Source organism: Eucalyptus grandis, chromosome 7 (genome assembly GCF_016545825.1).
Source record: "Eucalyptus grandis isolate ANBG69807.140 chromosome 7, ASM1654582v1, whole genome shotgun sequence".
Lineage (NCBI taxonomy): Eukaryota > Viridiplantae > Streptophyta > Magnoliopsida > Myrtales > Myrtaceae > Eucalyptus > Eucalyptus grandis.
This window is the reverse complement of record NC_052618.1, coordinates 54,479,172-54,504,967: the sequence shown is the minus strand read 5'-3', so window position 1 is coordinate 54,504,967 and position 25,796 is coordinate 54,479,172. Positions and strand designations below refer to the sequence as shown.

General features: G+C 41.2%; 1 protein-coding gene across 1 annotated transcript; it reads left to right on the top strand.

The window, feature by feature from the left end:
* Positions 1-11,966: 11,966 nt before the first annotated feature.
* Positions 11,967-14,171, top strand: LOC120296226 (mechanosensitive ion channel protein 5-like). The gene is given in 6 exon segments (XM_039317942.1): positions 11,967-12,792; positions 12,795-13,007; positions 13,010-13,241; positions 13,419-13,545; positions 13,637-13,930; positions 14,040-14,171. Coding segments are annotated over 6 exon segments (1,635 nt in total). The 5' UTR covers positions 11,967-12,155.
* Positions 14,172-25,796: the final 11,625 nt, after the last annotated feature.

Sequence of the window (25,796 nt, the reverse complement as noted above, 5' to 3'; positions counted from 1 at the left end):
GATGCGAGCCATGGAATATGGGAAGCGAGATTGAGGAAGAACGACTTGAGGCTCGACGAGGGTCCGAAGTCTAGTGGGAGGTCATTTCTTGTTCCAACAAGTACCCTGCACGATGATGACCACGGAATAATTATCACAAGAGAGATGTAATTGGTGAGTACTATTAGACTTCTTGAATATTAACTACTCATGAGAAATCATTCGATTCAAATAGTTATTGAATTGAAAAAAAACCTACCTGGATATCACTATTTGAATAGAGTTTTCCTAAAGATTGCATTTATCATATTTTACGTATAGATACTTTTTATACTCTTTCTATAAATTTTCCTCGGCTATAAAGTAAAGGAATATAGTTCCTCTTTTACTAATCTGAAGTCAGATTAGTAAAAGAGGAACTATATAAACCTACCTGGATATCACTATTAAAGCTTTCCTAAAAAGATTGCATTTATCACATTTTACGTATAAATACTTTTATACTCTTTCTAGAAATTTTCCTCAGCTATAAAATAAAGGAATATGGTTCCTCTTTTTACTAATCTAGGAAAACTTTATTCAAATTTTCCTCAGCTATAAATTTTCCTCAGTTTATATAGTTCCTCTTGTGGTAATTATTCAGTGGCCATCATCGTGCAGGGTACTTGTCCGAACGAGAAATGGCCACCCACTATCCGAACGAGAAATGGCCACCCACTGGACTTCGGACCCTCGTTCGAGCCTCAAGTCGTTCTTCCCAATCTCGCTTCCCGTATTCCATGGGTTGCATCATCATGCAACGACCAGAACCCAAATCGCACCACAGCTTCCGCTTCGCACAGTGGTGCTAGCCCAACATGCTGCCTAGTCTAGCCCAGTTCACCGGATAGCGAAAATGTTCCAAGGACAGGAGCTGGGGAAGGTGGTGTTGGAGTTCGTCGTTTCCATGATCATGGGGCTCCTCATATGCCAGCACCAAGGGTTGACCCACCTACAAGCTAGCGCGATTGTGCTCGCGCTTTTGATCGGGTTCGTCACCTTGTGGAACGGCATGCTACTGCACGATATCCACCCTAGGGTTGCAAACGCATTGGAGTATATCGGAGTGGGGACCATCTTGGTCGCCTACTTCGGGCTGGTGAGATCTTTTCTTCTCACCGGCCTCGTGTGGGCGGGTTGGCTATATTGTGGCTTATCATAACTGCCTTTCCTCCCGCGCCTTGTTCTTGGACGGCGTGGGAAAGCGAGCAGCACAGAATGGCTGCATCCAGGTACCGTTTAGCATGAACATCAACGGTTCAGTTGGATTTCTGGAGCAGGCACTCGATCTAAGGCATGAATGATCTAACCACTTGAGCTTTGTTAATGCATGCAGAGGATACTAGGCTCTCACATCTCGTGACCATTAACAGATTTGAATTCTTAGTCCAGTTTATTTGAAATAGCCACTTTTGGTTGGATCATTTCAATGCTTACTAAATCCGGTGAGAAGTTTACATACAAATAACCGATTATATGGATATTTTATATACACACATATAAGCTTCCTGAAGTTACCCATTATGCATGTAATTACAAACAAGATGAATAGGTTACTCACCACAAAAAAAATTGTTACAATTCTAAATTGAAATTTATTAATTACATGGCTATATTATCAACAGAAATGGTCAGACATGCTATTCTTATTTAGAAAATTGCCATTAATTGATAATTTGCTAATTGTAAATAAATAAAATACACTTCTCTTAATCAAAGTCATTATTATGAACGAAAATAACAAGTTATTGATAATTGTCACGACCTCTCTTTTTCCGTTCGGGGAAAAAGAAGAAAGGTTTAGGGGTATTTGCCTAAAGAGGCAAACCAATGGCCCTAGATTAGGCGCGGGCTCTCCCAAGCCCATACCTCGCGCGACGTTGGATTTGTTTTTTAGTTCTTAACAACTTATGCAATTCTACGAGTCACCACTAGCCTATTGGGGTCGGCTAAAAACCAATCAAGACACATGAATATTGTCTCAATTCCTACGCAACCAGAGATTTCTAGGAACGGGGACTTGTTTACGCCAATGTTTCTATTAACGCCCTTGCGGTACCACTAACTTGGAAGGTTGCTTATCTAAATGGCCACACAATCTTGATTACCAATTATAATCTTTATGAAACCACTAAGTGTCCATGCAAATGTTTTTGTAGTTTTTTTAATGTCTAGACTAATCCTAACATAATTTAGAAGAGAAATTTACACTCAAATTAATGAAACGCAGCGCGTAAGTAAACATCCAAGAAATTGAAATGACTTGAAAATAAACGCGGAAAAGGTAAACCTGATACAAGTTGGGCAAATAATATTACATGGCCTTGTTATCACGCCGCGGGACAAGACCCCCATGAGCAAAATGAGAATTCAAATATGCATGAAATTACTCTATATGCATGAAATTACTTTAAATAAATTTAATCTACGCAAAATGGATTATTTACAAAAATTGTTATAAAATACCAAAATAGCATTAAAGTAGGAAAATGACCTTTTAAAATTAAGAAAATTTCATATATGTAATTTCTATCTTAATTTGATGCTATCTAACATTTTTTGATATTTTTGAAATTTTCATATTTTTTTTAATTATTTATTTTTAAAAAAATTAATAATAATTCCTTAAACCGATCTTACACAGCACATGAATATCACAATAATCAAGCTCAAATCAACCATTTCAAGATTGAAACTTAGTTTAGGCATTTTGTCGAACACTTGGTGTGCATTAAACTAGCCCCAATAGCCTCCTCGGGCCATGTTTGCAGTCTTCAATCTCCACTCATAAGCAATCTCATGTGGAACTAAAATATTAAGGTTATACTACCACATGCAAAGAACAATATTAGATAGAGATCGTAGCTTAAAACACACTAGAACCAAGCTAACATCGTCATCAAATATGCGGGTTTGAGCTGATTTTGCAAATCTGGGTTTGAACCCAAGTCAAACAAATAGGTTGCATGTCCATATTCAAACCTCGACACTCATCACATGCAAGATCTACAAGACACATTACTTGATCCAAGTGAAAGTACGTAGCATGGGCTTTCAAATGCAACAAATATCATAGAGAATGATCAACTAAACATATCAAAACGACCTCTCCAAGAAGCATACATGCAAAACTCTTGAAGAGATTTCTTGTTCCGACAAGTACCCTGCGCGTTGATGGCCACGGAATAATTATCACAAGAGAGATGTAATTGGTAAGTCGGGGGCTTACTATTGGACTTCTTCGAATATTAAATACTCATAAGAAATCATTCAATTCAAATAGTTATTGAATTGAAAAAAAACCTACCCGGATATCACTATTTAAATAAAGTTTTCCTAAAGATTGTATTTATCATATTTTACGTATAGATACTTTTTATACTCTTTCTAGAAATTTTCCTCAGCTATAAAATAAAGGAATATAGTTCCTCTTTTACTAATCTAGGAAAACTTTATTCAAATTTTCCTCAGCTATAAATTTTCCTCGGTTTGTATAGTTCCTCTCGTGATAATTATTGAGTGGCCATCATCGTGCAAGGTACTTGTTCGAACGAGAAATGGCCTCCCACTGGACTTCGGACCCTCGTTCGAGCCTCAAGTCGTTCTTCCCAATCTTGCTTCCCGTATTCCATGGGTTGCATCATCATGCAACGACCAGAACCCAAACCGCACCACAGCTTCCGCTTTGCACAGTGGTGCTAGCCCAACATGCTGCCTAGTGGTGGACGATTCCGACTCCGCCATAGACATTGAGAATGGAGGCATACACGCGTCGAATGCGCATGGAATCGGAAGCACAACGACTGCCGAAAGCTCTCAGACTAGAACTTTCTATTCGTCCCAGTCTGGCCCAATTCGCCAGATAGCGGAAATGTTCTAAGGATAGGAGCTGGGGAAGGTGGTGCTGGAGTTCGCCGTTTCCGTGATCGTGGGGCTCCTCATAAGCCAGCACCAAGGGTTGACCCATCTGCAAGCCAGCACGATTGTGCTCTCGCTTCCATCGGGTTCATCACCTTGTGGAACAGCATGCTGCTGCACGATATCCACCTCGGGGTTGCAAGTGCGTTGGAGTATGTCAGAGTAGGGACCATCTTGGTCGCCTACTTCGGGCTAGTGAGCTCTTTTCTTCCCGCCGGTCTCGTGTGGCCGGGTTGGTTGTATTGTGGCTTACCGTGTCTGCCTTTCCTCCTGCGCCTTGTTCTTCGACGGCGTAGGAAAGCGGGCAGCACGGAAGGGCTGCATCCAGGTATCGTTTAGCATGAACAACAACAGTTCACTTGGATTTCTTGAGCAGGCACTCGATCGAAGGCATGAATGGTTGCAATCTTGCAACCATAGAGGTTAAGACTACTGCGAATGGCTGCCCACCCTCAGATGACCTCAAATCTATGGTCATCTCAGGTTGGCGACCACAGGTTGGCGACCACGGATGGAGAGAGAGAGAGAGAGGGGAGCGGGGGAGGCCTTGGGGTGGAGTGAATAATGGCGTTGCAAAGTGACCATGGGGCTACGGTGAAGCAACTCAATTTTTTCCTTATCTCCAGTTTCATGGAAAAAGCATGTGATTATCAATAACTTGTTATTTTCGTGCATAATAATAACTTTGATTAAGAGGAGTGTATTTTATTTATTTACAATTAGTAAATTATTAATTAATGGCAATTTTCTAAATAAGAATAGCATGTCTGACCATTTCTATTGATAATATAGCCATGTAATTAATAAATTTCAATTTAGAACTGTAACAATTTTTTTTGTGGCGAGTAACCTATTCATCTTGTTTGTAAATTACACACATAATGGGTAACTTTAGGAAGCTTATATGTGTGTATATATAATATCCATATAATCGATCATTTGTATGTAAATAACTTTTCACCGGATTTAGTAAGCATTGAAATGATCCAACCAAAATTGGCTATTTCAAATCAACTGGACTAAGAATTCAAATCTGTTAATGGTCACGAGATGTGAGAGCCTAGTATCCTCTGCATGCATTGACAAAGCTCAAGTGGTTAGATCATTCATGCCCTATACCTAGAGGTACAGATGTTTTGGTTACCTCAAAAGTGCGGCACAGACCATAATTAATATGTGCGCAAGCAAAGCCCGGAAAGGATATACTTTAAAATATCTTTGGAACTTATTTCCCGGTCAAAGTACATGGTAGCAGTTTACTTATCCAGACGAATGGCAGCATTCGAAGAATATTTGGGCATGGTAAGAACCATGACCGTTTGGCTGACTCTGTGCATATTGGTTCATGGCAAGAGCGGCTTGGACACCCTGCCCATTCAGGAGGCATCTGAAGTAATATAGTCATGGTAGTATTGTTTTGTTTACATTTCTAGTGGATAAGGCGTCTCTCCTACTCTGCAGTAGTTCTGCAAAATAGAAACAAGGGAATAAATACAGATCTATGTAAAAGATTACGACTACACTATAATTATCGATTTTCTAATCTGCATAAAGAAGGAATACGCAGCTTTTAGTACATGTGGGCTCATTGCATCGGTTCAATTTTTTCTTAGTGTCAAGCAGTCCGTCTATAACATTGCATTTTGATATTGCTAGTATGAGTACCTAGAGGGGGGTGAATAGGTGCCTAAACAATTTATCGATATACGGAAGCGATTCTTAACATATGATAGAAAGTAAATTCTCTCTTAATTAACAAAATGAAATACGATCGAGGTAGAGAGAGTGAGGAAAGAAAATTGAACACAGGATTTATAGTGGTTCGCTTATTCCAAGCCTACGTCCACTCTTCCGCACTGACAGCCCACCGGCTGGATTTCACTATGATCAAAAGAGAAGTTACAGCACAGCTTTGCCTTGATTCCATAGTGTAGATGTTTTACCACACCTCCTCAAGGTCTCTCACAAATATAGACTCTCTTTTGTATACAAGTATTCGCTCAAAGGATTTATCTAAACAAATAGGAGCTTCAGACTTTGGAATTCTTCTATCGCGCACTCCTCGAACAATTAAAAACGTCTTCCTTATATACTCCTTTATGCCATCATACCCGTTGGCACTTACCAAAGGAATTCCTCCAATCTACCCGTTGGACGGAATCAATTAGGAAGATTGTTCGAGCTATTAAAGGAACGTGTTGATAACCCATCAATCCTGTTCGCCCATACAATCAGGATCTCGGTTTCCATAAGTAGAACCTTCCAATAATATTTAGACAATCATCGAATCTTCAATCATTGAATCAATCTTGATCAATCAAAGGATTTTGTTACGTCTTCTCCAGCCACGAGATCTTCTTCAGATGATAAGGTTAAATCCAGAACAAAACATCAAGTTCTGGATAACATTTCTTCAACGGATTAGAGACTGTCAATGAGGATAGACTTTGAGTCTTGAGTCTCGGCTGTCCAGGAAGTCTTCAGACTTTAACTAACGAGTCTGCAGACCTTCAGACTAGACTGATGGAAACGTTTTGTTAACTTCAAAACACTTCACGAAGATTTCTCCAACACATTTTACATCTGTAACTAGTACTAAGCTCTCTTGGCCACGCGAAGAAGAACCTAATACAAGAAAAAAGTACCTAATCGTCTCTACCATGAGTTTTCAGGAGGATTTGCACATACGTGACTCATCAATGGAAAAGGAGAAGATGAGGCATGAACTGACAAATAGAAGTTTGGGGAGTTGGGGAAACACAATCAAAAGCCATGAGGAGTTCCTTACCCTAGACAGCCATTTCACAAGCCAAAAGTTGTTTTTATGAGCCATCTCCGTTTCGATCACTTATAAGACTGATTTCCAACAATATACATTACGTTCACCGGAAAAGAAAGGACCATGCGCCATTCATTGCCTGAGCACGAAACATAGTATTGAAAAGGCTTTAAGCGTATATGGTAAAACCCCCAGCTACTTTGTATGTCTTCAAAATCCATACAACCCCGATACTCGTACAGAACTGTTGGGTGATATCCAACTTGGCCCTTTTTTGTGAAATAAAATTTCATATAATAGAGAAACTGCACTACAGATTTTAAGACAAATGATAATAGGTAACAGGCCAGGACCCCGAAAAAAGAGATTAACATCGAGACCGGTCATGTGCAAAGGAATGTAGATATAACTTCATCGTCACTTAAAGGGTTCCCTTGCAATTTTTTTTATTTAAAAAAAGAAACTCTAAATGGACAAAGGACAAGAAACGAGAAGAAAAAGACTCAATGCCCAAAGACTGGCTTCCCTGCAGCAGCAGTGGCTCTAGGCTGTATCGTTTGCTCTTCATCACCAATCACAAGTTTTTGTTTGGAAGCATCGCTTATTCCTTCGAGGGCTCTGCAATGTAGACTTGATACCATGGCACATCTAAACGATCTAGACACCAAAAACCTTGATTGCTGAAAATGCATTTGAAGCCCTTTGCGACATCTAACCGACATCCACTAGGTCCCAGCCCCCAGTAACACACACCTTGATTGCTGAAAATGCATTTCGGTGTGTAATAGAATGGGATCGCTCCGTTGCTCCAAATTTATGGCTGAGCGCTCAGATTTATTCATCTTTTTGGGTTTTGATCGTTGTTTCGCGTGAAGGTGAGGATTCAATTGGGTCAGGGATCGGCTGTTCAGGTGACAATGAACATATACTTAAGGAAGAGGGCATTGCTGCTTTTTACAAGGTATCTGGCTCTACTGGTTTTGTTTGAGTGTATATAACTTTCCTTCCTGATTGCCTCCTGCCTAGCGTAGGAATCACTTCATATATTATTATGATTTAAGCATGATTGGTTCGTAAGTTAATAATAGTGAGAGATTCTTACCTTCATATTGTTAATATCGATTCCAATTCCTAAGACCATGTCATTTTACGATTTCAAACTTAATCATTATACAAATGGATCTCATACTAAAATCGGTTGTTGGCTAATAAAATCACTTGCCAAGGTCATAAAATCGGTGTAAGATTCATGGTGAAATTATTAAAGTTTGAGAGTTACTTTCTGCTTTTCAATCGAAAAGGAATAAATAAAAAAGTGTGAAAGGAAGATGTAAAGCGCATAATATTTGGCATAACCCTCCCATCAACCACATCCCAGTTTTAAAGCAAGAGTGATATTGAAAATGACATACGACAATTGATAGCCATTAAAAGTTGCAAAATGTTTGAATATCACAACTTGACTTGGACGATAGAAAAATAAAATGACTAATTTCACCTTCTCGTAAATCAACGTGGATCATTTTTTTTTTCTCTTTTGTAATATTTGTTGAGTTATCCACATCTCATCGTCATTTTCTTTTATGGATAAGCGCTTTATTTTTTTCAGGATTTTTTTTTTTGTAAGTTCAACTAGAACAATATTCAGAGAAATTGATGAGAAATAATTACCTTTTAAGGCTATATTTCTTTACGAGATTTCAAGATCTGATGACAAAGATCTACCATCAATATCACACGAAAGGACGATTTTTGCTTACCTTATCGCGGGATTAGTGCACTCGAATCCCTTTGCCGGAGCAGGAACATGTAAACGCCACGTGTGGAAAAGTAGAGAGAGATAGAAAAGGCAGGGTAATGACTTGTGGGAGACTCTGGAGCAAATGGAGGTGGAAGGCTTCAGTTCTGGGAAATTTCCTTGCGGCTCGTCCGCTTTGTCCTCCTCACAATTTTCTTAAAAGGTCCATTATGAGAAGGAAACTTCCTGGAAACATGCACCATTAATGTCCGGAGACATGATTACGCTAGATTAATGTATCGCCATTTCGGTATCTTTCTATTTTAATTTCAAAAATATTTTACAGGCAATATTGATTAATTTTAACCTAAGCTACTAACATGTAAAGGGTGGTCATGCGGGTGCACGATCAATAAAATAACATACCAATAAAATAACATTCAATAAACCGAAGTGATAGATTGTAATAATTTATGTACTACAACCAGGTCTACTCTCTAAAAAAGATTACAAAAATGCTAATAAAAATGCATGCCCTAAACATGATTTCTAAATGACATGACACCAATTTTTTTCTTTTTTTAAAATATTAATTATATGCAATCTTAATTTAAATTTAATATGCATGATTTTTAATCTAATGACATGTGAGGTACAATTCAAATAACATAACTTGAACCGTCACAAGATATGTGCAGTCTGATTTACGTGATCCTAAATATGCATGTGCTACATGATATGGAATAGATGACATGATAATTCTATATGCATTTTTTTTATGATTTTACTTTTCTGTTTTTTTATAACTTTTCTATTAGAATCATATTTAGTATATTATCATCTAAACTGAGGAATAACTAAATCTATCTTAACCACGAAATTTCCTATGTTCATATATTATGCTTAAAAAAAAAAAGGTTCTAACATGGAATGCAATCTAACCTATTATGTCATGCAATTTTTATAAAAATATTTATAAGAAAATTTACTAAAATTTAACACGAGAAATGTAATTAGCCACATAAAAGATAATTCACCCTAACTCAAGACGAAAAATCACAATAATCAAAAATCTAATCGACGTCTACTCGGGCTTAGTATTTCTTATCATTGTGATCCTCGATCGACAATCTTCTTAATAAGATAATGTCTAACAAAATCACAAATCACAATTAGAAATAAATAATTGTAAACTAAATAACAAAATATCAAAAGGACCAAATTAAATTCGGTTAAAAGGATTACCTAGCTCGGAAAAGTTATCTCCAAGAATGGAACCGGCAAGGAATGATGTAAGGACGAGGACGAGTTCACAGATCCATGGTCAACTCGACACAACTCAGCAATAGCAGCAGGCAACAAACAATATCGATCGTTGCGGGAACTCGGCAATTCCAATTCGATCCTACAAGGCCAGAAATTCCATGCACGCATGCAAGGGTAAGAGGATTGTCGGTGCTTGCTGAGTAGTGTCACCGGGTCAGTGGAGCGTTGGGCGTACTCCTCAAAATAAATCGCTAAGATCGCTTGTAAGGTGGCCGAGGATGATGACGAGATGCACTGATGATGTGATGAAGTGCTGCGTATTTTTTATGGCGTGGCCTCATGTGGGACTCCTTTTTGTGATGACTCCTCGAAAATTTGGACTAGATATAATGGATTATGCTCTCTGCTTGAACGAAACCTCGCCAGCGCTTCGCCGACTTCTCCCTTTTGTTATGCGAACAGGATTCTCTCTCTCTCTGCAATCGGTCTTTGACAAAACCGTGAGCCTTTCTCCGCTCCCTCCGGTATATCTCTCTCTCCAAGATTTTCCAAGATAATTGCATATATTCATTCAACCGCCGACGATCATCTTTCGAAAAGGGGAATATGCTCAACAAGAAAATGGCTCCAAAATCTAAAATCTTTTGTGAAGATTTTCTAAGATAATTTATCCAACTGCTGACAATCATCTTCTAAAACGAGGGGATACACTCAACAAGAAAAATACTCCATTATCCAAAATCTAAAATCTATCAAAATCTCCCTCCACAGCCAAATGTTTTATTTTATAAATTATTTCTTAACCTCTCTCTTTTTTTTTTTTTCTTTATATTTTTTTAGAACAATTTTTTTTAAAGATAAGTTAAATATTATTGTTACTTGAATGTAAATGTTATGAAATGCTTTATATGATGAACAAGTAAATAAAATAGTTAAAATTTAGGTGTCAACGTGTATTGGGAAAATCGGCTGGTTATGGTGAGGGAAGATGCGGATATGTATGAAAACAGCGTATGGTGGGGGTATAAGGTTTTGGTGAGGGATGGGTTAGGGTTTTTAAGGGATTCAGAAACCATCGCTACCCTTTACCCAAGGGTAGAGAGAAACTACCATCCGGTAGAGAATGGAGAGGCTAGGTCCAAGACTATTTGGCTGATGTGCATATTTGTTCGCGACAGGAGCAGCTTGGACCCCCCCTGCCCATTCGGGGGCACTTGAAGTAATGTAGACGTGGTAATGCCGTTTATTTACGGTTCCAGTGGATATGGCATCTCTCCTACTCCATAGTCCCTCTGCAAAATAGAAGCAAATGAATCAATATGGATCTATGTAAAAATCATGACTTCACTATACTTATCGATTTTCTAATCTGCATAAAGGACTACACAGCTTTTAGTACACCTGGGCTCATTGAGTTGGCTCAATTTTGTATTAGCATCGAGCAGCCTGTCTATAATAACATTGCATTTTACATCTGTAACTAGTACTAGGCACTCAAGCTCTCTAGGCCATGCCAAGAGGAGAAAGCTAAGACAAGAAAAAAAACTAGAGTCCCGGGGCTACTGAGTTTTCAGGAGGATTTGCTCATACGTGATACATCAATGGAAGAGGAGAAGATAAGGCATGAACTGGCAAATTGAGGTTTGGGGAGTCAGGGAAACACAATCAAAGGCCATGAGGAGTTCCTTAACCTAGAAAGCCATTTCACAATGCCAAAAGTTATTTATTATGTTACATCTCTCTTTCGATCACTTAAAAGACTGATATCGAACGGTTTGTTTTTAACTTTTGCAATTAATGATATCGAACCGCATGTTGTGTATGGGTAAGTTGTGTTAAAATATTTGATAAACATAATTTAAAATGACGACGCCTATGCATACATATCATTTTTGCACCGAATATTTCAATACCTTATTATTTTGCACACAGAATATATATATTTCCCTTTCGAAACTATCCTCCCATATTTCTTTCTCTTCTTCGATATCGCGTTTTGAACATCAAAACTTTGCAATTGCTACCGAATTTTCGGGAGAGTGGCAGTCGGTAATTTCCATCCTGTACGAAGGGCATTTGGGAAACCCTGGCCATGCAGACAATGGAACACGAAAGTGAATTTCGATTTCCAACGGCTGCTTCCTCTTTCGACCTTCGCTGCCTATTTTGGAACGGAGAACAGAACAGGAAAGCGAATTTCGATTCTCAACGGAATCCCAGAGCGCCCTGCTCTGTTTCCTCTTACGAGCTGCCTATTTCGGAACGTTTCCTGTTTCCTCCCTCCTCTCCCCATTTATATATCCTCTGCTTCGGCGGCCAGCTGCACTCTCTCTCTCACAACTCCATCTTCAAAGTGCAACCGCGTTTTCTCCACTGCACGCGCGCCTCTCACACACCTTCAAAGCTTGTTCTGTTTTTCTCTGTTTACACTGATCCATGGAATTACTGCGAAGATCGGGTCACATTCCGCGGTCTGGAATGTTGGGGAGGGCAGGGGATGAGGACGAGGACGACATCTTCTTGGAAGAAGACCTGCCAGAGGAGTTCAAGAAAACCCAGGTCGGTGCCATGGCTCTGTTACAGTTGGTGAGTTTGGTCTTGATCGTTGGTGCTTTAGTTTATACTCTTGCGATTCCTGCATTGAAGCATAAGGATTTGTGGAAGCTCAAACTGTGGAAGTGGGAGGTCATGGTCCTGGTCTTGATTTGTGGGAGGTTGGTCTCTGGGTGGATGATTCGATTAGTTGTGTTCTTCATCGAGAGGAACTTTCTGCTGCGAAAACGGGTTCTTTATTTCGTCTACGGCCTTCGAAAGGCAGTGCAGAACTGCCTGTGGTTGGGATTGGTCTTGATTGCTTGGCATGCTCTATTCGACAAGAAGGTCGAGAGGGAGACGAACAGTGACAGGTTGAGGTACGTCACCAAGGTGCTGGTGTGCTTTTTGGTGGGGACTCTACTGTGGTTGATCAAGACACTGATCATCAAGGTGCTGGCATGGTCGTTCCATGTGAGCACCTACTTTGAACGGATCCAGAAGTCTCTGTTCAATCAGTACGTGATCGAGACGTTGTCAGGTCCCCTGTGATTGAAATTTGGAGGAGACAGGAAGAGGAGGAGGAGATTGCATGTGATCTCCAGACTTTACAGAAAGCAGGCGTGACTGTGCCGCCAGATCTAAGGGCGGCAGCTTTTCCAACTGAAAGTGGGATGGTAGTTGGGAGCGGAGGAGGGCTTCAGAGAAGTCCCCGAGAGAAGAACACCAAGCTCTCTCCAGGGCTGTCGGGAAACAGCGAGGGGGAGGGATCACAATGGAGCACTTGCAAAAGATGAATCCCAAAAATGTGTCTGCCTGGAATATGAAAAGATTGATTAATGTCGTGCGGCATGGATTTCACTCGACGTTGGATGAGCAGATACAGGATTCTTCTCAAGAGGATGAGTCGGCAACAATGATCAGGAGTGAAAACGAAGCCAAAGCTGCAGCTAGGAAGATCTTTCGAAATGTGGCTAAGCCTAATTCAAAGTAAGATCATAGTTCTTCACCTCCTGTTTTGAGCTTTTGACATAATCCTTGAATGAGGCAATTGCTTCCCTGATTGGATCTCTTTCCAATTAACTGGCGCACTATGTGCAGTTGATATTATCTGGTTTTATGATGGAAAGTGTCCGAGTCAGTTATTTAATTTATTGATGTTGCTAGGTTTATCTACTTGGAAGATCTGAAGCGGTTCATGAAGGACCATGAAGCCTTGAATACGATGAGTCTCTTCGAAGGAGTTGATGAATGCAAGAATATAATCAGCAAGTCGTGCCTGGAGAACTGGCTGGTGAGTGGAATTCTGTTAAATTAGGTCCTTAGACATGCTTGTTCATACTTTTTGGTCTTCAATGCTAATCGAATTAACCAAATCGTTTTAGGTCAATGCTTTCAGGGGGAGGAGAGCACTTGCCTTGACCTTAAATGACACCAGGACTGCAGTCGACAAGCTGCATCACGTGGTCAACGTCATAGTCGGTATCATCATATTGATCATCTGGCTTCTCATCCTGGGAATAGCAACAAGCAAGTTCCTGTTCTTTCTCTATTCGCTGCTCGTCCTTGTCGCATTTATTTTCAGGAACACCAGCAAGACCATATTTGAGGCCATCGTCTTCTTGTTCGTGATGCGTCCGTATGATGTGGGCGACAGGTGCGAGATCGATGGAGTCCAGGTAAATACTGGTATCACGTGTCGACTGTATATTCACTGCTCTATTTGCTTTGGCTTGTACATGGTCTCTTCTGTTATTCATCGCCCATTCATATGCTGTATCCTTTTAGATGGTTGTGGAAGAGATAAACATCCTGACGACCGTGTTTCTGAGGTATGACAATCAAAAGATTATATATCCAAACAGCACTCTTGCAACGAAGGCCGTCGGCATCCAATACTGCCTTCACAATCAAGATTAGTTCCTCCAGCATGGGAAAACGCTGGCTGAGTTGCTCAGCTGGTTCGACAAAGAGCTGCATTCACCGACGGAAGATAGGCAGTTGGCATTCCACGTTAGCAGTGCTATGCGGACCGTGTGTCAGACTCCGGCAAACCACTACTTCTTTGGCTATGAGGTTTTCCTTTCTCATTGAACATATTCATCGCAGTTCAGTGAAAATTTGGTTTCTCCATCTATCCCGTCACGTTTAGGCTCTTTTCCTAACTTGATCTGAGGTATACTTGTAATTAGAGAATGGGTTATATAAATGATGCTTTGAAATTGAAGGGATACGACATTTTACTCAAGAGAGTTGTCAGAATGTAGATATTCATATATCTAGTGATGGTTGTCCCGTTACTTTTCAGCAATTCTAGTTTATCCGACATTTATCCTAAACTTCCTTTTAAGGAAACCTTCAAGCAAATGGCAACATAAAGACCCCGGAAAGCCATTTCACATGCCAAAAGTTGTTTTTATTTTCCATCTCTGTTTCAATCGCTTAAAAGACTGATTTCCAACAATATACGTCCGTTCACCCAAAAAAAAAAAAAAGGACTACACGCCATTCATTACCTCAGCACGAAATAGAGTATCAAAAAAGGCTTTAAGGATAAATGGCAAAACCCCCGGTCACCCCCCAAGTCTTCAAAATCCATACAACCCTGATACTCATACAGAACCATTAGGTGACATCCAACTTGGCCCTCTTTTGTGAAATAAAGTTTCATATAGTAGAGAAACAGCTTTACAGATTATAAGACAGATGATAATAGGTAACCAGCCAGAATCCCAAAAAAGGAGATTGTCATCGGGAGCAGTCATGTGGGAAGGGATGTAGATATAACTTCATCGTCACTAAAAGGGTTCCCTTGCGATTTTTTTTTTTATTTTTTTTATTTTTATAAAAGATATAAGAAACTCTAAATGGAAAAAAAGAAGGACAAGAGGCGAGAAGAAAAAAAAAGACTCAATGCCTCAGCATAGAACGATGGCCAAAGATGGCTTACCTCCAGCAGCAGCGGTAGATCTAGGCCATATCGTTTGCTGGACATTAGAAGTGTCGGCCATTCGTCCCCACATGCAAACTTCACCGCCAATCACAAGGTTTTTCAGAAGCATCGCTTATTCCTTCGAGGGGCTCTGCAGTGTAGACTTGATCCGATGGCACATCTAAATGATCTAAGATACCGAACACCTTGATTGCTGAAAATGCATTTAAGGCCCTTTGCCACAGCCTTTGGACATAGACCAGGTCCTAGGCTCCGGTGACATACACCTTGATTGCTGAAAAAGCATTTCGGTGTGTATTAGAATGGGATCGCTCCGTTGCTTCAGATCTATGGCTGAGCACTCGGATTTGCTCATCCTTCTGGGTTTTGATTGTTGTTTGGTGTGTAGGTGAGGATTCAATTGGGTCAGGGATCGGCTGTTTAGGTGACAAAAGACATGCTTAAGGAAGAGGGCATTGGTTCTTTTTACAAGGTATCTGGCTCTTCAGGTTTTGTTTTAGTCTGTAACTTTCCTGCTTGCCTGCCTGCCTGCCTGCCCGCCTAGTATAGGAACCACTTCGTATATTATAATGATTAAAGCATGATTGATTCATAAGTTAATAATAGTGAGAGATTCTTACCTTCATGTTGTTAAAATCGATTTTCAATTCCTAAGATCATGTCATTTTATGATTTCTAACTTAATGACTATACAATTGGATCTCGTATTAAAATTGGTTGGTAGAAGTGTAATAAAATCACTTGCCAAGGTCATAAAATTGGTGTAAGATTTATGGCCAAAAGTTGAAGTTTGAGATTTACATTTTGCTTTTCAATCTAAAAGCCAAAAAAGAAAAAAGAAAAAAGTGAAAGGAAGATGTTTTCTTCTTAACAAACGAAAGGAAGATGTGAAGCACATAATATTTAGCCTAACCTCCAATACATCCCAATTTTAAAGCAAATGTGACATTGAAAATGGCACAAAAGACAATTGAAAGTCATTTAAAGTTTCAAAATGTTCGAATATCATGACTTCGAGTTGGACGATAGAAAAATGAAATGATTTCACCTCACTGTAAATCATGAGAGATCAATTTAAAAAAATATATATTTTATGGGTTATTTATAACTCATTGCCATTTTCTTTTATGGATAAGTTCTTTATTTTTGGCCGATTTTTTTTTTTTAAAGTTCAACTAGAGCAATATTTAGAGATATTGATGAGAAATAATTACTTTTAAGGTTATATTTCTTTTCGAGATTTCAAGATCCGAAGACATGGATCTCCCAACAATATCACACGAAAGAACGATTTTTGCTTACCTTTATCGCGGGATTAGTGCACTCGAATCCCTTTGCTGAAGCAGGAATACGCAAACACCACGTGTCGCGAAAGTAGAGAGAGATAGAAACGGCAGGGTAATGACTTCCGGGAGACTTTGGAGCAAATGGCGGTGGAAGGCTTCAGTTAAGGGCAATTTCCTAGCAGCTCATCCGCATTTTGCTATTCACAATTTCTTAAAGGTCCATTATGACAAGGAAACTTCCCGGAAATCTACATCTTGACCCCTCCAAAAACGCCCGCAGGACTAATTAAAGACTTAACTTGGAAATAAGCAATCCTAGTCATTGTTTTTTGTATTTTTATTTTAATGTTTTACCAGTTCATGATTTTTGTGGTAGGCGAGCCTCTGTGATGAATGTGGATGGCAGGAGAATCAAGGGAATCCTCCAAAGAGCCACGAAGAGCTAAGACATCGGCTCTCTCTCTCTCTCTCTCTTTTCCATTGGTGGTTGAGGTGTATGACCTCAGATTTGAAGCGCACACAAATTTCTAAAGGTTGATATATTAAATTGAATGAACAATATTTTATATATATATATATTATAGCAAATCTTAACAACGGGACGGTGAATTAAATTTACAATATATAATACATACCATGACCTGTACCTTCTACTAGGGGCGAGCACGGGTAGCGGGTAGAACCGGGAACCGGAGAACCGGAACCGGAACCTCGTCCGGTTCCCGGTTTAAGGACCGGTTCCGGTTCCCGGTTCCATTTTCCGGGAACCGGAACCGGAACCGGCGCGGAACCGGAACCGGAACCGGCCGCGGAACCGGTTTCGGAACCGGTTAGGGTTCCAAAAGGAACCCCCCCGCTCGGCGCTCCAAGCCTCCAGCCTCCTGTCCTCTGTATCTTCCTCAGTCCTCCATTCAGCTGGACGCCGCTCGCCCTCAAGGCCACCGCCGCCGGACGCCGCTCGCCCTCAAGGCCACCGCCGTCGAACGCCACTGGTCTGGACTGGACGCCAGTCCCCGACGTCGCTCGACGCCCGCATTCGCGACACTTGAGTCGTCGTTGCCCTGAAGACCCTGACTGACGTCCCTGCTCACTCCTCAGCGCCGGCCACCGTCGCCGAACGCCGCTGGACGCCAGTCCCCGACGTCGCTCGAGCCTCGACGCCCGCATTCGCGAATCGCCAGAAGCTGACCGACCTTGACCGACGTCCCTGCTCGTGACCGGCCGTTGCCCCGAAGACCCTGACCGACGTCCCTGCTCGTGACCCACGCCGCTCGCGCCAGAAGCCCCGACGCCCCTGCTGCTGCAACGAACCAGAAGCCACTGCTTCGCCATTCCCGTTCGGCACCAGGTTCCCTCTCTCTCTCTCTCTCTCTCTCTCTCTCTCTCTCTCTCTCTCTCTCTCTCTGTGCAACTGAGCATGCGTTCGTGATTGCGCTTCAGTTCCGGCTCGCGCGCACTGCTTGGTGGGACCGATTGTTTCGTAATCGATTGCAAGTGGGTGTTTATCTGATTGCCGAAACGCTTGGTCTTGCGGAATTTCTGGGTTCTACCTCCGCGGGGCTGGGTTTGCGCTTTGTAATGGAACTTGTTGCATGACTCATTTTGGGCTTTTTCCTTATTGGAAGCTGAAACTCCGTTTTTGCGTTGTGGGTTCTTCTGGAAAAGAGAAATTGGTTTAGTTGGTGAAGTGTTGACGCTTTCTCTGTGAGAGTCTCGCGCGTCCGGGTTGACTGCTTGGTGGGACCGATTATTTTGTAATTGATTTCAACTGGGGTGTTTATCTGATTACTGAAACGCTTCGGATAGTTGCAGAAATTTCGAGGGTCTGCCTCCGCGGGGCTCGTTCGTGCTTCCCGTTCTGCGTGTAATGGAGCTTGTTGCATGACCCCTTTTGGGCTTTTTTCCTTACTTGAAGCTGAAACTTCGTTTTGGGTTGTGGGTTCTTCGGGAAAAAGAAATTGGTTTACTCGGTGAAGTGTTGAAGCTTTCTCTTTCTCTGCAAGAGTCGTGCGCTTCTGGGTTGAGATTAATGATGCTTCCCTTATTGAACTTTGAAATCCGAGTCTCGCATTCCATTGTTGTATTGTTTATCTGATTACCGAAATGCTTCAGGTACTTGCAGAAATTTGAGGGTCTGCCTCTGCCAGGCTGGTTTTGCGCTTCCTTTTCCGCATGTAATGGAACTTGCTGAATGACCCCTTTTGGGCTTTCCTTATTCGAAGCTGAAACTTTTTTGCTTTGTGGGTTCTTTGGGAAAAGAAAAGTTGGTTTGGTTGGTGGAGTGTTGACGCTTCCCAGTTGAGATTAGTGTTGTTTTCACTTATTGGACTTTGAAACCCGTGTCCTGCATTCTGTTGTCGTTGTCTTGTTTTTCTGTATCCTTTGTTGCGATTTGGATCTGAATTTCTTCCGATTGTAGTTTTTAAAACACATGCTGGGACAACTGTATGGCCACAAATAAGGGCATATTTGAATAAATCTTTTGCATTTGTATTGATAATATGATATAGTCCTAAAGTTGTGTATTGATTTGATTTTTAGCAATTGCTTGCATATTCTATAACTCAATTCACATTATGTTTTGAATTTTCTAATTATATTATATTATTGTTGTGTAGTGCGGAATTAATGTATCAAGATAACACGTCAATGGAGGTGGAGGGACGTGAGGAGATGACTCCGGGTATGGAATTTGAGTTTTCTGGCAATGAAATTGAAGAAGATGCACCCCCTACTTGCGCGTACGTTATATTTTTTTTTATAACGTGCGCGTACGTTATAATTTTTTTTGATAATGTGCGTATACGTTATATTTTTTTTTTGGTAACGTGCGCGTACGTTATAATTTTTTTTTTTTTGGGTAATGTGCACATACGTTATAGTTCAAATCTATAAATAAAAATAAAAACAAAAAAAGGAACGCGGAAGCACTGTTGGAAGCTGGGCGGCGGAACCTGTGACGGGGTAGGTTCAGGTTCTGCATTCTGACGGGTAGGTTCAGGGTTCCTCATTTTGAGGAACCTGTACCCGAGGTAGGTTCAAGTTAGGACGGAACCGAACCGGAACCTGGGAACCGCTCACCCCCTACCTCTACGGGTTTTATATATGTCTCTCTTTTTTTTTTTTCGGTATATGGCTAATCGAATATGAGAAGATGACTTCAAAAAATAACAATGACTCTATTCTTTCTTGCTATTGCATTCCTTCCATAGAACTGAATTCCAAAATCAAGTGAATTCATAGGGACAACTTCTGTCAAACACCTCAATTGTAATGTACTTCATGAATTCATTCTCTCAAAATAACATAACAGTGATAATTTGAATTAAAATGGAAGAATATCAGAAAAGGAAGTTTGGGGACAAACGTACAGTTTTATGGCAAAGTTGGGGGAGCAAAAATGAAATTAAATCCCATTATCTCCTCCACGCTGTCTCTGAGCAAAAGTGTGAGGAAGCTCTCAGCATGAAACATAGTGTCGGAAAGGCTTTAAGAACATAAATTTCCCAGCGATTTTTAAAAGAAAATGAAACTCTAAATAGACAAATGAGAGCCGAGAAGAAAAAAGACTCAATGCCCCAGCATAAAACGATGCCCAAAGACCGGCTTACCTGCAGCAGCAGCAGCAGCTCAGGCCATATCTAAATGATCTAACATACCAAACCCCTTGATCGCTGAAAATGGATTTAAAGCCCTTTGCCACAGCCTTTGGGCATACACCAGGTCCCAGCCTACAGTGACAAAAATTGAATTAGCTTGCAATCAACATGTCTTGAATACTGATCAAAACTTGCCAGTTATGTACTATCGTCCTCGGGTTAAGGCTCTGGGAAATGCATTAAACGTTTCCTCCCTGAAGCAATTGAAAAATCAATTTCACACTCTGCATACAAATGTGATGAAAAAAAAAGAAAAGAAAAGAAAGCAGAGCAAAGATTAGGACGGCTGAATACTGGTTGGAACAAACGTCGGTGCTATTAGCACACGGCTTCACTTTCTTCTAACTACCTACGAATCTTTCATGATGCTCTTTCACGCTGTTATGTTCCAACCTAAGCAAAGCTAACAACTGTGAGAATCCGCACATGAAAACAGGCACCGTAAGCCTCAACCGCAAAGAAACTAACTGTAATAAGCGATCAAAGAGATGAGAGACCACCACCAATCAACCAAGCGAAAAAGCATGCAGACAGAATTACGATGACTTCATGATATCATTTACGCATTGAAAGCAACAAATCAATTTGCCACCCCCAAGAACTCATACTTCCCCAAACTGTTTTCGCAAGTCCACCGAATACAAGGATCCGTCAACAAGCAAGCACAAAGATTCGATTCACGAGGAAACGAGCGAACAGAGACGAACAAACGATAAAAGATGCGAAAGAGACGGACCTGCATGTAAGTTTCGCTCAGTTCCAGTGTCCCTGGAGTTTCTCTGCGGAGAAGATAAAACCTTCCTTTATATAGCGCAGGTTGACATTTTTTACCTCATCGCTGGGCTTTTATATGGGCCGTAGTTCCCAAGCACAGGCCCAAACAATCCAGGCCACGATTTGTGTCGGCCCACAATGTGAAGAAGCACGTTCTCTTCTTGGCATATCGACGTGTGTTTAGGTCTCCTTCCTAAGTGAGTCTTTAATAGATGAGGATACGTCAAAACAATGTACCTTTCAATATATAAGTGATGGGCACCGATTTAAAAGTTTTTGCACCGCCAAATATGAATAGTTCGGGCTTAAGAAAAGAATTGCTTGTCCAAGCATGCCCATTTTTGCCTTTAATTTGTGTAAGTCTAGTTGGGCATAGTAGGTTGCTAGACCTATGATCACCTCTAAAAGAGATTAAGAACTTATCAAGTGCGTGCTGTTTAATACATACTTTTCATTGTGGTCAAATTATATTTTCCATGGAAAAAGAATGTAAATTACAACAACTCGTGAGTAGTGATACCTTTGAATTAGGATAAATGATTATTTATGTGAATGACTTTTTACTTGATACATTAAGCATTTTAATGATATAACAAAAATCAGCTATTCGGAATAAACCGGGCTAAGAATTTGAATTCGTTTATGAGCACAAGATGCACAAGCCTAGAATCACCCTGCAAGCATTCACAAAGCTCACGTGGTCAGATCATCCATGTTCTATACCCAAAGTCATGCACACTTCTAAATTTGTTATGACTATCACAAAAGTGTAGTGCAGACAGTGGTTAGGATACATAAGCAAAGTCTAGAAAAGTTAAACTTTCGAGAATCTTAGGAACTTATTTCCCGACCAAAGCGTAAGGTAGCATTTTACAAATTAAAATGAACAATATCGTTTAAAGAATCATTGGTCATAGCATCAATTGAGACCATTTATCTGATTCTATGCATATTGGTTGTGACAAGATCAGCTTAGACCGTGCCTATTCAAGAGGTGTCTGAAGTAATTTAGTCGCAGTAATGCTGTTTTATTTAAATTAATGTAATGGATATAGCATCTCTACTGCTCCATGATCGCTTTACAAACTATACATAAGTGAATATATACAAATCAATATAGAAAATTATCATTACAATATCATTATTAATATTCTAATGTCTCATAAAGAAAGAATGCACAGCTTCTACTACACCTAGGCTACATTATGTATTAGCATTGAGCGGTCTATCTAGACATTTTACATACGTAACCAGTACCCAGCACCCTAACTCCACTAATCATGCCAAAAGAGAAGGTTAAAGACGAGACAAAACTAAGCGAGATTTTTACCGTCAAATTCAAAAGATATGGGGGCTACAGTGATTATTGAGAAGTATTTGCACATTCATGCCCTTCAAAGCGACGGAATCTCTCCCTCTCTCCCGAACCTAGCCCCAAGCCCGTCCTTGATGTGCTTGATGTGGAATCTCTCTCTCTCTCTCTCTTCAAAAACTGATTTCCAACAATACATACGTTTTCTTCGCCGAGAAAGAAAGGAGAGAGGACTATACATTATCCCCAGAGAGAATATAGATTTCCTCCACGCAGTCTCTGACCTAATGAACCCTCTAGCGTTCAAAAGGCTAAGAGGATAACTGGTGAACTAGGAAATATGCTTGAGAGGCAGGAGCTCTTGACTTTATAGCAAAGGCACAAGCAAATTGCTATTTGATTTCTTCAACTCATGGCTTTTAACATATGCATCTCTTCAACCCAAGAAAACTCGCGAATATCATCCAAACCAAAGTCTTTCCTCCAGACTCGTAATTTGCAAAGTGTATATTAATCAACATTTCGATGAAAACTACGATGTGGGTCTTAATTGTTTTTTTTTCATGAACACGCTCAACTTTGCTCACATGTGTCTCAAACTATTTCGGCAACTTCAATTATCACCATTGCTGTGACGAGTCCACGTGAGATCCCACTACTAGAAGACAAATAGTTATTCGAGAAGGTGTGGGCGCCAACCATCCCAGGCTCTAATCTTAGAAGAATGAGAAAAGTGTTAAAAAAATTCTAAACCTTTTGCATTTGTGTCAATTTAGTTCTAAGCTCTTTTTTTTTTTGTGCCAATTAAGTCCTAAACATTTTTACGTTGTGTCAATTCAGGCTAATTTTGGCCAGATTTTAATGACTAGATGCCGGCTGGCTAACGTGGCCCGATCGCATTTGATGTAGACAAATTTTAATAATATTTTAATATTTTTATTTTTGATTTTTGATTTTGATTTTGATTTTTGATTTTGATTTTTTTTTTTTTCTTTTTTTATTTATTTTTTCCTTCTCCTCCATCTTCCTCCAGCTAGTCATCAAACCTCGGGGATCGGCCAAGAGGCGATGGTCGGCAAGGTCGAGGTCAAGCATTGCCGGCCATGGGCGAGGCTCGATCCTCGCCGGCTATGGCGAGGCTCGACCCTCGCCGCCCAGCACGAGGTCACCCTCGTGGCCCCGGCAAGGTGGCCGGCGAGGTCAAGGTTGACCTCGCCGGCTGGAGGAAGATGGAGGAGAAGGAATAAATAAAATTAAAAAATTAAAAATTAAAATAAAAAAAAAAAAAATTATTGAAATATTATTAAAAGTTGTTCACGTCGGCGTCGATCAGACCCGTCAACCGACCCGGCGTCGTCGGCAAAATCCGACCAAAATTGATCGAAAAGACTGAATTGGCACAATGTAAAAATGTTTAGGACTTAATTAGTACCAAAAAAGGTTTAGGACTAAATTGGCACAAATCAAAAGGTTTATGAATTTTTTAACACTTTCCCCACTTTCCCCCCATAAATTTCCGACCGGAAGCACGTTAAGTTATAGCAACGTTCGGCAACATCGCTTTTCTCCTGTTCCCAACCGAAAGCACGTTAAGTTAAACTTAACGTCGAAATCTCTCCAAAGTGCGATTTATCCTCTAATACCGAAACCGCCGGGAAACGAGTTTTTGAGGGTGACGACTGAGCGGAAGAAGGAAGAGGATATCATTGGGATACCCAACAGCTTTATGAATCTTACTATAAATACGGAACGCTTTGCCACTTTCTTGGTCATCTGAACATTCCCCCCCCTTCTCTCTCTGATCTCTCTCTGTTTCTCTCTCATTATTATCGGGGCCATCATTGTGTAGAGGTAGGGCCTGCATGGGAGCGTTTTTATTTCTCCCGATTTTTTTTCTTTTGTTCCCCGGAACAAAAAAAGAACAGAAATCTGTTTGGTAATGCCAACTTATTTTTCTATTTCTCATAATAGAAAAATGGCTAGAATAGATTTGGAACAGGGAAAAAAAAAGTAGTTTCTTGTTCTCGGGAACAATTTATAGAAATAAGTTTTTTTTTTCTTTTGTTCTTCTTCATTGTTGCGGCCATTGCTGACCACCTGCCAACCATCGGCCACTTCTTGCTACCCGTGGCCACCGTTGGCAGCCGACTGCCAGTGACTGCCGGCGACGGTTGCCGCCGCCCGTAGCCCACCGGCCGTTGCCCACAGCCCATCGATTGATGACAACCATCATCTGCCGACAGCCTGCTATCGCCGATCATCGCACGATCATCGCTTGCTGCTGCACGACTGTTGACCGTCGTTGTAGATTGCCACCGCAAGACCGCCGTCCACAACTCATTGGCCACTGCCCCCTCCTACGACTGGTGGGCTGTGGGTGGCAATCCTGCGGTGGTAGTCAGTGGCGATAATCGGCGGTCGTGCGACGATCGTGCAACAATCGTAGGTTGTGCGGGGGTTGTGTGACGGTCGTGCCGCGGTCGTGCCGGTGATCGTGCGGTGGTTGTGCCGCAGTTGTGTCGCGGTCGTGCCGCGGTCGTGCGACGGTCGTGTTGCAGTCATGCCGTGGTCGTGCAGCGATCGTGCGATGGTCGTGCTGCGGTGGTGCGGCGATCATGCGACGGTCATGCTGTGGTCGTGCCACGGTCGTGCAGCGATCGTGCGACAATCGTACGGCGAGCGTCGGCGGTCCGTGAGTAATTAGGAAAAACAAATAAATACAAAAATTAATAAATTTTTACTAAACGCATTTATATTATTTTTCTATTCCAAAAATATAAATTTTGTATAATTACCAAACGCCTTATTTTACTTAGAAATTGTTCATGGAGTAGAAATTAAAAAAAAAAACTATTTCTAAAAAGAAATAGTTCCTCGGAATAGAAACGTTGCCATGCACATTCGTACTTGTCCAAACAAGAAATTGTCGCTCACCCTCCTTCCCAAATTTTATCGCCTGCATCATCACCCAATAACTAGATCATGAGCCCCACCACAGCTTCGCTGAGCCCCATGGCGCTAGCAAAGTGGTGGGCAATTCCGACTCCGTTGTATTAGACATCACCGATGGAGCCACATGCACTTTGAATGCACACGGAACAGAAGCACAACGACTATTAGAAGCTCTCGGGATGGACGTTTGACTCGTCCCGGTGCCGCGTCACGGAACTATTCGAGACGGGAGCTGGGAAGGTGTTCTCGGAGTTCGCCATTTCCATGACCACGGGCTCCTCATAAGCCAGCACGGGTTGAGCCACCTGCAAGCTAGCGCGATTGTGCTTGCGCTCTGTGTCGAGTCCGTCACCTTGTGGAACGGCAAGATGCTGGATGGGATTTGCCCTCAGGTTGAAAGGGCGTTGAAGTATATCGGAGTAGGGATCATCTTGGTCGCCTTGTTCGGGTTGGTGAGCTCCTTTTTTCCGTCCAGCCTCGTGTGGGCGTGTTGGTTTTGTTGTGGCTTGTCGGGCTTTCCTTTTCTTCTGCCTCTTGTTCTTCCACCAACGGTTAAGGAAGAGAGTAGCACGGTACCGCAGGTTCATGGTGTTGTTTAGCATGAACACG